Source organism: Silurus meridionalis, chromosome 4 (genome assembly GCF_014805685.1).
Source record: "Silurus meridionalis isolate SWU-2019-XX chromosome 4, ASM1480568v1, whole genome shotgun sequence".
Taxonomy (NCBI): domain Eukaryota; kingdom Metazoa; phylum Chordata; class Actinopteri; order Siluriformes; family Siluridae; genus Silurus; species Silurus meridionalis.
The window spans coordinates 27,731,969-27,746,078 of NC_060887.1; the positions used below are offsets into that span (position 1 = coordinate 27,731,969).

At 37.4% G+C, this 14,110-nt stretch overlaps 1 protein-coding gene across 2 annotated transcripts in view; it reads right to left on the minus strand.

The window, feature by feature from the left end:
• tsnare1 (T-SNARE Domain Containing 1) overlaps positions 1–14,110 on the minus strand; it is a 136,565-nt gene that overhangs the window by 41,347 nt on the left and 81,108 nt on the right. For both annotated transcript variants that reach the window (XM_046848242.1, XM_046848243.1), the window contains exon 9: positions 12,882–13,037. In XM_046848242.1, the coding sequence (XP_046704198.1) occupies positions 12,882–13,037 (156 nt within the window). The remainder of the gene's footprint in view (positions 1–12,881; positions 13,038–14,110) is intronic.

The following is a 14,110-nucleotide window of genomic DNA, read 5'->3' on the forward strand; positions in this document are numbered from 1 at the left end:
TTAAGTAATCAAGTATTCTACCTTTTATTTCCTCGATATTCGAGAAATCGGATAAGTAGTGCTTTTTCTTTATTAAAGAGCAATGTTAAATACACAAAAGAAAATAATACTGACCTCTTAAAATTAACAAGTAATTTGTTTCCTTTTTAGAAAATGTTTACATTTTTATTGCTGAAAATGCATACAAGAATATCTGTGAAAACTAAGCCCTTTTAGTGTGTTTAATTGCCATATTATATCAAAATGCAAATAAAAGAAATAAAAATCATAAATAAAAATCTAAAAATCTATTTCAAATTACTATAAAAAGATAAACACACTGTACGGTGTGTTCTTTATGTTTTAGTTTGAAATGATCCCAAACTTTAAAAACTTTGTAATTTTCTTCGACCTGAATCTTCTCTTTGCTCCTCACTGTTTTCTCCGTGTTTCTCCTTTTTTTTCAAAGCCTTCTGTGTTTACCTGTCCATAGCGGTCCAGAGTTTAGCGGTTGGCACGTTATTAATAAAGTACATGCTGTGTGTGTGTGTGTGTGTGTGTGTGTGTGTGTGTGTGTGTGTGTGTGTGTGTGTATATATATATATATATATATATATATATATATATATATATATATATATATATATATATATATATATATATATATATATATACTGTATATATATATAAGCCATAAGTATAATCATATTCAGTATCTCACCCCTCAAATTTCAGCAACCATTTTAGTATTTCTTGGATATATGTTTGTATATTTTTTGTAAACTTGAATATATTTTACAGTAGTACAAATTTACTGTCCTTTAAAAATAACTCAACACACAGCAATTTTTGTCAAAAAGAGCTGGCAACAAAAACGAGGAAAACCGTAATGGAACATGTCAAAATTCTGTTTAATTTGTCGATATTTTGTGTGAGCACCATTGTTATCCAGTATTGTCTTAATCATCCTGGGTATGAAATTCACCAGAGCTGCACAGGTTGTTGCTGGGATCCTCTTACACTCCTCTCTAATTACATCACAGATCTGCTACATGTTAGACACATGGTGCTTCTCCACCTTCCGTTTGAGGATGCCCACAGGTGCTCAATAGGGTTCAAGTCTGGAGACATACATGGCCACTCAATCACCTTCACCTTCCTCAGGCAGTTGTGTGTTGGCGGTCGTTATATTTCAAAAAATCAGCCCAGTTTTTGAATGGGGGCATCATGTTCTGCTTTAGTCACAGTACATGTTGGAATCTATGTTTCCCTCAATAAACCGCAGCTCCCCAGTAGCAGCAGCACTCATGCAGCCCCAGACCATGATGCCACCACCACCATGCTTGGCTGTAAGCAAGACACAATTTTCTTGGCACTTCTCACTAGGGAGTCACCACACATGCTGCACACCATCTGAGTCAAACAAGTTTATCTTAATCTCATCATACCAGAGGACATGGTTCCAGTAATTCATGCTCTTGGACAGGTTGTCTTCAGCAAACAGTTTGTGGGCTTTCTTGTGAGCCAGCTTAAGAAAAGGCTTCCTTCTGGGAACAGCAACCATGCAAATCGAAATGTTGCAGTGTGCGGCGTGTGGTCTGCGCACCGACAAGTGGACCTTCAGCTTCTGCATTCTGTAAAACTAGCTAAACTCATGTAAAACAATAAATAAATTAAATCCATAGTGTCAGGATTATAGACAAAAACTCCATTTTCCATTAGCCACTGCATCCTCATTTGTTTTGTCACATGTGCTGTTTGTCGTTCATAGTTGTTCATAGTTCTCCTTGTAAATGTCTCAGGTTATAATTCCTGGTTCCTTATTAAGTTATTGTTATTAAGTTTTTGTTTTTGCTATCACATAAAAAAAAAATCTGCACTTGCATCCACACATCACATGACACCTACATGGGTACATCAGCTTTATTGAGAGTATTTCAAAACTGAGTATTGGTAATCATGCCCTGCTAAGATCCACCACCTAAATAATGATCTCCAGCTTAAAGTGCACTATACCAGTGTAGTTAACTGCTGTCATTAATACAACAAACAAAAAAATATGCTATGTAATATGAAGGATCATAGCAGGAGCCGTGTAAGGCACTGTGGATAACCTTCAAATAATCTTTTTCCTCAGACTGGCCAACACTGATATATAAATTCGATAAGAAAGCTTCAAACAGAAAGCATCTTTATACCCTAGATATATGAAACATTTTATAAGAGATTCCTCCAAGAATATATGTCCTCTGTCCAAAATCTTAGCTTGTGAAAGGAAAGGTGTTTGTAGATAACTTACATGAATAATGCCCTTGCTCTTTTCTGTTTCTGACTTTCTCTCTCCCATTGCTCTGACCCCTCTCCCCAACCCCCTTTTCCACCATATAAATGTGTTTAATGCTGATATAAGATTCCCCTCACATTTCCAGCCCTGGCCTAAAGGCATCAGGCAACTGAATGCAGTGTCAAAGCCACAGCAGAAAAACTGTTAAGCAGATTTACACACATGCTTATTGCTAGAAAAAAAGAAGCCTGAACACAGCTTAAGCATGAGATGCCTCTTTTTGCCCTTGCTGAATAAATGGTTTATAATGTAGAACCAAATCATTTCTATCCTTCTTTGGCCCGAGGAAGTCACAACTCTGAGTGTACACTGAGCATATAGTAGTCTGTTCCTGTGTTCATGAATGTGTACAAACTAGACAGTGAGAAAGAGAGAGTTTATGTGTTTTGTTCTCGGTGGGTGTGAGTTAATTGTCCTGGAAAAGCTATCAAATCCATCTTACTAAGTTGCTGATCCTGTATGTATGTTGCCTTAGTGTGTATACAATGCCACAATATCTGTGTAGAAGGTCTAAACAGAAAGCCTCTGATTTCTTATATAGATGTGTGTCTGTGCAGGTGTCAAATAACTTCACTCAGAATTGAGATTCAATTTTGGATGAAGCCAATTGACACCTGCATAGATCAAACAGTTCATGGGCATAAGGCACAATTTGTAGGCTGACAAGCCTTTCAGACAAAGGACAATCTTGATCTGAAAATTATGATTGGCCACATGTTATCCATATAAAGATTTCAGCAGCCACCCAGTAGTATAACGGAAATGTTCTACAGCTACAGTAGATGTCTCCCAGGAAGGCTTAGAAAAACAAATATAAAACCCTTGAAAGTGGAAGAATTTTGATGCCTGGGCTAAGGTTGGAGGTAAGGTTAGTGCAGACTGGGAAGACCATATTGAAAATGTACAATAAGCACCAGAGTATTTAGAATCCCAAAAGGTTGAGGTGGGACAAAAAGAAACCTCTATAAATAGGCATACACCTCCTGTACACTGCAGATTGACGTACATCGGACAAATCCACAACAGAGTCTTCTTCTACTTTCGGCTGCTCCCATTAGGAGTAGCCATAGCGGATCATCCGTCTCCATACCCCCCCTGTCCTCTACATCTGCCTCTTTTACACCAACTACCTGCATGTTTTTCACTCGCCACACCAATAAACCCCCTCTTTGCCCTTCCTCTTTTCCTCATTTCAGGGAGCTCCATCCTCAGCATTCTCTTACCAATATACCCCATGTCCCTCCTCTGCACATGTCCAAACTATCTCATTTGGGCCTCTCTCACTTTGTCCTACATGCACAGTCCCTCTAATAAACTCATTCCTAATCCTGTCCATCCTCTGCTACCTCTAGCTCCACCTCCTGTCTTTTATACAATGCTACTGTCTCTAAACCATACAACATCGCAGGTCTCACCACAGTCCTATAAACTTTCCCTTTCACTCTAGCAGATACCCTTCTATTACAAATCACTCCTGCCACTCTTCGCCACCTACTCCACCCTGCCTGCACTCTTTTCTTCATTTGTCTAACACACTCTCCAGGTACTGTACCTAAACTACTCTATCTTCACCACCACTTCTCCCTGCAACCACACCACTCCACTGTCCTCATTCTCATTCACACACATGTACTCTGTCTTACTCCTACTGACTTTCATAAATCCACAACAGTGTGTTCCATTTATTTGGAACAACTACAGCAGAGAAGAAGTCAATTTATTTGTAAACAGGCAAATTAGAGTGCAATTGGGTTCACAAACAGAGACTTTGGGTCAGGAAGGATTAGTGCATGACACTGCAACACAAGCAGAGTAACTAGAACAGACCATTGTTTGACTTGTTATTAGCTTTACTTATTCTACCAGCTCTAGGTGTATTACACTTCTAATCAGACCAAAAATTGCAGCATGGATCTATTAATTACCATCTACAGTCACCAGAATTTATAAACTTTTCATGGTGTTACATTTTGACATCGGCAAACTTTTAAAAAATAAGACCATGGTCTGAGACACGACTACAGGCAGATAGATACTGTCATCCTCTGGAAAAGGACATCTTCATATAGGTCAAGGGGTTTATTATATCAAAGGCTGAGTGCTGCTTTCATATCACACCATCAGCATGCTTAACCAGAGAGTGGAAAAACGTGTTAAATCACTACCCCTCCAGATTTTGCACAGACACACACAGAGTGAAAATTCCAGAAATTCCTCTAGCTCAGACCATAATAACATGATGGGGCTAATTTTTGCGATTACGTGTAAGAGCAGAAATTAGGCATAAGATCACAATTCTGGCATGTAAGTACGGCAGATACATTTTCAGTATTTTTGTGACCATCAGACTTGGTGGTAACTGACCTCAGTGTAAACTTGCAGTAATAGAAAAACCCAAAAGGCAGTAATGTAAATGCATTGCAATGTAAATAATGCTCATTTTGGCCCAAGCGGCTTGAAAGATACCACTACGCTGACCGAGTACGTCACATCTACTATTCTAGCGTTCAACTTAGCATAAGCTCTGCATTTCTAAGCTTCAAAGCTAATATAAGCAAACCAAAAAATTTATTTGCTTTAACACCTGTTTAAAATAGCAATACAATACACACTTTTTCTTATGTTTCAATAACCTGTTTCTTCTGGTCTATCCTAGTAACCCTGAATGGGATTACAGTCAACATCGTCACCATGTACAAAAAAATTAGGAAACTTTGATCTGCTTAACTCATTATGCCTCTGGAAATTGGCGGGAAACCTGAAAAACATGAGGAAACCCATGCAGAAAGAGAAGAAGGACATGTGAAATAAAGCACAGACATTAAATTGAGCTCAGGATCAAACCTAGTACCCTGGAGATGTCATGCGGCTCACTGTGCCACCATGATGATTATTTAACTAGGTTTAGCATATAGATTGTGTTTGAGAAAAACAGAGCATACTGTCATTCATGCAATTTATAGAGCAATGCATTCCACTTCTGACATCGTGTTTTTGTAATTAAATGTTAAAACTATAGCTTATGTCCTTTTATATAGGTTCTCTTGTATAACTTATAGAAGCAGCTCTGTAACAGCAATTTATAGAGAATTACAGAAGGTACTTTTGTTGAAAAGCAATCTAAGATGAGAGCCATCATGCATCTGTGATTGTGTATTTACAATGTAAGATGAACATATTTTAGACATATTTTAGATAAATCTTTACTGTTTTAATACCTCTACTGTTTTTTTTTTCCCTCACTCTTCTTTCAAGGTTGAAAAATTTATATCTTTAGACTTTTTTTTTTTTTTTTTTGATTGAGCCAGATGTTTCATTCAGATTCCCCTTGAAAGTTGTCCTCTGTTATGGCCATTTTCTTTCAAAATCCAATTTGATGAAATGATGGCCAATGCCAAAACGCTAAAGGTGATATCATAAAGCTTGAGCGTCTCTCTTTTATCTTTCCTGCTCTTATTCAACTGATTCTCAAATGTATTTAAGTTACATCTGCAGGATGATAATAAAGGACAGAATTAGACCCTAGGGGCATTCTTAATTCCCCTTGTTCTTCTATTTATAGGAAACCCATAGTTGTCAGGAGTGTCTAATTTAGGAGTGTCTGATTGTCCTTTTTGTACCTATTTGAAAGCACAAGGACTGCGTCTCTCTAAAATCTTATAGAGAGCATTTAGCAAGGATGCATTTACAATGGCATCTAGTAAGTGCAAAGAAAGAGACAGAGCAGTTCCAGTCACTTTGGATTCAACTGAGTGGAGTTTCCAATACGAGCTGGCTGAGCAGCGGTGGGTGAGAAGAAAGAGAGCAGGGATTTAGACTGGAAAAGGACATCTTCATATAGGTCAAGGGTTTATTATATCAAAGGCTGAGTGCTGCTTTCATATCACACCATCAGCATGCTTAACCAGAGAGTGGAAAAACGTGTTAAATCACTACCCCTCCAGATTTTGCACAGACACACACAGAGTGAAAATTCCAGAAATTCCTCTAGCTCAGACCATAATAACATGATGGGGCTAATTTTTGCGATTACGTGTAAGAGCAGAAATTAGGCATAAGATCACAATTCTGGCATGTAAGTACGGCAGATACATTTTCAGTATTTTTGTGACCATCAGACTTGGTGGTAACTGACCTCAGTGTAAACTTGCAGTAATAGAAAAACCCAAAAGGCAGTAATGTAAATGCATTGCAATGTAAATAATGCTCATTTTGGCCCAAGCGGCTTGAAAGATACCACTACGCTGACCGAGTACGTCACATCTACTATTCTAGCGTTCAACTTAGCATAAGCTCTGCATTTCTAAGCTTCAAAGCTAATATAAGCAAACCAAAAAATTTATTTGCTTTAACACCTGTTTAAAATAGCAATACAATACACACTTTTTCTTATGTTTCAATAACCTGTTTCTTCTGGTCTATCCTAGTAACCCTGAATGGGATTACAGTCAACATCGTCACCATGTACAAAAAAATTAGGAAACTTTGATCTGCTTAACTCATTATGCCTCTGGAAATTGGCGGGAAACCTGAAAAACATGAGGAAACCCATGCAGAAAGAGAAGAAGGACATGTGAAATAAAGCACAGACATTAAATTGAGCTCAGGATCAAACCTAGTACCCTGGAGATGTCATGCTCACTGTGCCACCATGATGATTATTTAACTAGGTTTAGCATATAGATTGTGTTTGAGAAAAACAGAGCATACTGTCATTCATGCAATTTATAGAGCAATGCATTCCACTTCTGACATCGTGTTTTTGTAATTAAATGTTAAAACTATAGCTTATGTCCTTTTATATAGGTTCTCTTGTATAACTTATAGAAGCAGCTCTGTAACAGCAATTTATAGAGAATTACAGAAGGTACTTTTGTTGAAAAGCAATCTAAGATGAGAGCCATCATGCATCTGTGATTGTGTATTTACAATGTAAGATGAACATATTTTAGACATATTTTAGATAAATCTTTACTGTTTTAATACCTCTACTGTTTTTTTTTTCCCTCACTCTTCTTTCAAGGTTGAAAAATTTATATCTTTAGACTTTTTTTTTTTTTTTTTTTTTTTGATTGAGCCAGATGTTTCATTCAGATTCCCCTTGAAAGTTGTCCTCTGTTATGGCCATTTTCTTTCAAAATCCAATTTGATGAAATGATGGCCAATGCCAAAACGCTAAAGGTGATATCATAAAGCTTGAGCGTCTCTCTTTTATCTTTCCTGCTCTTATTCAACTGATTCTCAAATGTATTTAAGTTACATCTGCAGGATGATAATAAAGGACAGAATTAGACCCTAGGGGCATTCTTAATTCCCCTTGTTCTTCTATTTATAGGAAACCCATAGTTGTCAGGAGTGTCTAATTTAGGAGTGTCTGATTGTCCTTTTTGTACCTATTTGAAAGCACAAGGACTGCGTCTCTCTAAAATCTTATAGAGAGCATTTAGCAAGGATGCATTTACAATGGCATCTAGTAAGTGCAAAGAAAGAGACAGAGCAGTTCCAGTCACTTTGGATTCAACTGAGTGGAGTTTCCAATACGAGCTGGCTGAGCAGCGGTGGGTGAGAAGAAAGAGAGCAGGGATTTAGACTGGAAAAAGCACACTGTCAGATATGATCAGCCTGGCTGAGCTCATGCACAGAGCCTTTCAGCAACTGCTACAGGGCACAGTGAGTGTGGGCACAACCACCTCCTGGTCACTTCTCCCATCTGTATTCCCCTTCACCCAAAAGCACAAATAAGCTGTCTGCATTTTTTGATCTCTTCAAGCATGAAGGTGTTTTATTTTGTCCGAAACTCAAATACGTCATGTGCTGATTTGATCTGTGTGCATATATAGTATGTCTTTATTTATGTAAATCCTGGGTTTTGTCATTAGTTACAATGAAATCTATCTTGTTTATTTCCCTGACTGTTTTGTTCTGTCTGTCTGTCTGTCTTTAGACATGTATATGCTGTTCTGTTCATCTCTCACATTCACAGTAACCAACCAAGACATGTGAAAATAAAAATTGGAAAATAAGCCCTACTTTATAAATGATAAACTTTTTTAATGATATATTAATTTGCATCTATTTGTATCAATTTAAAAATACAAAATCTATTGTACTCTCATAACCACAAGTAGAAATGAAGAATCTATCTAAAAAGTCTTTCAGTCTCTACAAAACCAAAGGTGGTAATGTTTGCTTAAGTAAGCGTCATATATGGATATAGAGTTGTTCCTACCTGCTGAGCAAAGATTTAGTGGTTTATTAGGTTAGTCTCATTGCAAAGTACCATACTTAAGCCTGGGGCACTTGCTGAGCCAGCAAAGGCACAACAGATATATATATAAACATCAACCTTAGCCGTTGAGAAGCCTAGCATTCTTAAGGACCTAGGGAGGTGGGAGTGTGTGTGTGTGTGTGTGTGTGTGTGTGTGTGTGTGTGTGTGTGGAACGTAACCATATATCATAAAAATGGATAAAAATAACAGCTTTTTTATAAAATTCATGAAGCCTGCCTCATTTATACATGCATTCAAGTTGGTAGAAAGCATCTAAACTAACAAAAATTTTGGCATAGAAAAAAAGTGTCTGTTTTTAGAAATAAGCATAATCTTGCCTCTTTTAATACATTTATTAAGCAATAAAAAAATAAATAAATAACACTTCTTGCTAAGCACTAGACTTATTGATTAACGTAAGATGAGGATGCAGCAGATACACTTAACGGCTTTTCCAGTTTCTTAAAAAAATATATATAAAAAATTATAATTAATAATAATAATAATAATAATAATAATAATAATAATAATAATAAAATTCAGCATGTTCAATTCTATTATCTGACAGAACACCTCAATCCATCATGTGGGACACCAGGCAAACAGACATACTTATTTACTAATTGCTATTTGGTGTAGTTGTGAAAAAGGTAGACACACATAGAAAACATGTTTTAACACTGACATTAATCCAAACACAGAATTGAGCTTGGAACCCTAAAGCTACAAGGCAGCAACGCAACCCACTGCACCTCTACAATCTATGGCTTTATTTAAATCCTAAGCCAGAAGTTTGACAATTAATAATGGCATGGCTGATTTTTTTTTACATCTATAATTTATTTCCACTTTAGTTGTCCATGGACCAATTTTCTAGCCAATCCTATGTTCTGGGGTCTTAGTATAACCTGGAGAAATAAAATATACTTGTGGACCTGCACAGCACCTGGAAATTGCTGGGGTGTTTTTTTATTAAATTTTCATTTGCCTTGAAAAGGTAGTTTTTGCATGTAAATTGGTGAGTTAGTCCAGTCATTTTTCCCCTATTTCATGTTCTCTAATATCTTCACAATGTGGATATAAGCTAATTATCCACTTATAAGAATATAAAGTTTTTAACATAACACAGTCTGAGAAGTGTGGCAACTGGCAGGATTTTATTAACAGTGAGATAGGAATGTAATTTTTTTTCTATTCTGCTTAATAGGAAGAAAAGTCCCTTTAAGACTGTGTCTTTTAATTACGTAAGGTTATTTAGCTATACAGTGCATCCGGGAAGTATTCACAGCGCTTCACTTTTTCAACATTTTGATTTTTGCAACAGCTTTATTTCAAAATAGATTATATTTATTATTTTCCTGCAAATCCTACAAACAATACCCCATAATGATAACGTAAAAGAAGTTTGTTCGAAATATTTGCAATTTCATGAAAGAAATTATAATAAGAAAATCACATGTACATAAGTATACACAGCCTTTGCCATGACACTCAAAATTGAGCTCAGGTGCATCCTGTTTTCACTGATCATTTATTAGATGTTTCTACAACTTGATTGGAGTCCACTTGTGTAAATTAATTTGATATAACATGATTTGGGAAGGCACACACCTGTCTATAAAAGGTCCCACAGTTAACAGTGCATGTAAAAGCCATAAAGTCCAAGGAGTTGTCTGTAGACCAGATCTGAGGAAGGGTGCAAAAAAATATCTGCAGCATTGAAAGTCCCAATCATCGCAGTGTCCTCCATCATTCATAAATGGAAGAGGTTTGAAACCACCAAGAACCCGATGGTCACTCTGAAAGAGCTCCAACATTTCTCTATTGCAAAAGGAGAACCTTCCAGAAGAACAAAAATCTCTGCAGCACTTTACAGGGAGTGCAGAATTATTAGGCAAGTTGTATTTTTGAGGATTAATTTTATTTGAGGATTTAATTTGAACAACAACCATGTTCTCAATGAACACAAAAAACTCATTAATATCAAAGCTGAATATTTTTGGAAGTAGTTTTTAGTTTTAGCTATTTTAGGGGGATATCTGTGTGTGCAGGTGACTATTACTGTGCATAATTATTAGGCAACAACAAAAACAAATTCATACCCATTTCAATTATTTATTTTTACCAGTGAAACCAATATAACATCTCAACATTCACAAATATACATTTCTGACATTCAAAACCAAACAAAAACAAATCAGTGACCAATATAGCCACCTTTCTTTGCAAGGACACTCAAAAGCCTGCCATCCATGGATTCTGTCAGTGTTTTGATCTGTTCACCATCAACATTGCGTGCAGCAGCAACCACAACCTCCCAGACACTGTTCAGAGAGGTGTACTGTTTTCCTCCTTGTAAATCGCACATTTGATGATGGACCACAGGTTCTCAATGGGGTTCAGATCAGGTGAACAAGGAGGCCATATCATTAGATTTTCTTCTTTTATACCCTTTCTTGCCAGCCACGCTGTGGAGTACTTGGGCGTGTGTGATGGAGCATTGTCCTGCATGAAAATCATGTTTTCTTGAAGGATGCAGACTTCTTCCTGTACCACTGCTTGAAGAAGGTGTCTTCCAGAAACTGGCAGTAGGACTGGGAGTTCAGCTTGACTCCATCCTCAACCCGAAAAGGCCCCACAAGCTCATCTTTGATGATACCAGCCCAAACCAGTACTCCACCTCCACCTTGCTGGCGTCTGAGTCGGACTGGAGCTCTCTGCCCTTTACCAATCCAGCCACGGGCCCATCCATCTGGCCCATCAAGACTCACTCTCATTTCATCAGTCCATAAAACCTTAGAAAAATCAGTCTTGAGATATTTCTTGGCCCAGTCTTGACGTTTCAGCTTGTGTGTCTTGTTCAGTGGTGGTCGACTTTCTGCCTTTCTTACCTTGGCCATGTCTCTGAGTATTGCACACCTTGTGCTTTTGGGCACTCAGTGATGTTGCAGCTCTGAAATATGGCCAAACTGGTGGCAAGTGGCATCTTGGCAGCTGCACGCTTGACTTTTCTCAGTTCACGGGCAGTTATTTTGCACCTTGGTTTTCCACACGCTTCTTGCGACCCTGTTGACTATTTTGAATGAAACGCTTGATTGTTCGATGATCACGCTTCAGAAGCTTGGCTATTTTAAGACTGCTGCATCCCTCTGCAATATATCTCACTATTTTTGACTTTTCTGAGCCTGTCAAGTCCTTCTTTTGACCCATTTTGCCAAAGGAAAGGAAGTTGCCTAATAATTATGCACACCTGATATAGGGTGTTGATGTCATTAGACCACACCCTTCTCATTACAGAGATGCACATCACCTAATATGCTTAATTGGTAGTAGGCTTTCCAGCCTATACAGCTTGGAGTAAGACAACATGCATAACGAGGATGATGTGGTCAAAATACTCATTTGCCTAATAATTCTGCACTCCCTGTAATAATTATCACTGTATGGTAGAGTGGCCAGACGGAAGCCACTCCTCAGTAAAAGGCATATGGCAGCCCACCTAGAGTTTGCCAAAAGGCAGTGAAGGACTCTCAGACCATGATAAACAAAGCATCATGTGTGGAGGAAACCAGGCACCTCTCATCACCTGGCCAATACCATCTCTACCGTGAAGCATGGTGGTGGCAGCCATGTTTTTCAGCAGCAGGAACTGGGAGACTAGTCAGGATCAAGGGAAAGATGAATGCAGCAATGTACAGAGAAACCTGCTCCAAAGCGCTCTGTACATCAGACTGGAGCAAGACTTGACCTGATTGAACATCTCTAGAGAGATATGAAAATGGCTGTGCATCATACTCAAAAATACTTGGAATTGGTGCCAAAGGTGATTCAACAAACTATTAAGCAAAGGCTGTGAATACTTACTGTATAAGTACATGTGATTTATTTATTATTATTATTTTTTTTTATACATTTGCAAAGATTTCAAACAAACTTCTTTCACATCGTAATTATGAGGTAGTGTGTGTAGAATTATTAGGAAAATAATGAAGTTAATAAATTTTGGAATAAGGCTGTAATATAACAAAATTTGGAGAAAGTAAAGAGCTCTGAATACTTTCTGGATGCACTGTATATCTATCTGTATGTCTATAAATCTGGTGGATGTAGCGTATTTCAGATCTGCATGCAGACTTTAATTATTGAACTTTATTTTGGTACAATTCATTAGAAGTCCTTATATGTGCAATTAGAGATTCACAACCAAATCACATCCCAACCAGTCCTTTATTTCTTCTGAGATGTGAGGTTACAATCATTGGGGTTTACTAAGCTAATGAAGTACATACCTCTATCTGGAGTAAAGCTTCTTCTCTTTGGCGCAGGACCTCCACATCCTCCTCACTGATCTCTGACAGGAACGCCTGCTGTTCATCTCCTTGCACAGTCTCTGCTGGCCCGACCAGTGGATCCTCACACAGCTCAGTGATTGGTGTCTGTTGACTCTGCACATGCATACAGAGAAGCCCACAGACACACACAGTGTTGTTTTATAATGTGTTCTCAAACTGCTTCCTGTCAACAATGACACATAACATACTGTGAAAAATCAGTAACACTATAATCATCTGATATTCTGATGCAAAACCTTGAAAATCATAGCCACCAGTGATAAAAAAAATAATCCATACCTTACTAAAAAATATCTCAATTGTGTTTTTCAAATAACTTTATTTAGACTTTGTTTGGCAGCAATCTAGACTGAAGATCCAATATGTAGGAAATGGTCATTGAGAGAGCAGAGAGCTGCTAATCTGCTAATTTCTTTCTAATTGCATATGTATGACACCAGATGCCAGAGGCAAGTTATTGTTTTTGTTATTCACTGGATGATTCATTGTATTCCATTTTCCTCCATCTCAGAATCAGTACAGCTAATAGACTACATCTCATTCCAGACACTTTAAAGAGCACCGTCTCCTCAGGCCTAACCACTTGCTAATGATGCTGTTGTCTTTCTGTTAGGAAAGACCCTCTAAATATTTGTATATTTACCATATCCCTAATGGTTCACAATATACAGAGACTGATGTAGGTTTTACCAATACATAGATATAACTGATTTTGTTTTGCCTGACAACCAATTGACTCATGTTTAAAAAAATTGCAAAAATAGAGCAAGGGATTATAAAAGTGTAACCATTAAAAATCTTCTGCATGAGGCAAATCACTTTTGGAGCTTGTTTGCATTCTGAGTTTGTTTCCCTGCTCCTTGTTTCAGTCTGAGCACTTCTGAAGTATTTTGTTACACAAACCTGCAATTCAAACCAACACAGAAATACAAATAGTGCCAACTGTGCTGAAATAAAGTGAAATCACATTTCACATAGCTAAAAAGCTGAATATAAATAATAAATTGTATAAAACATAATGTACAATTCTAACTGGTATCCATAAAAATAAAATTACATCACTCTTTAACCTTTCGCTCATGGTTCAAAAGATTTAGTTGACTATTTATCTCTAAATGAAGTGAATCATGTTTATGAAGATATACTGTAACTCACTAACTCGCTAA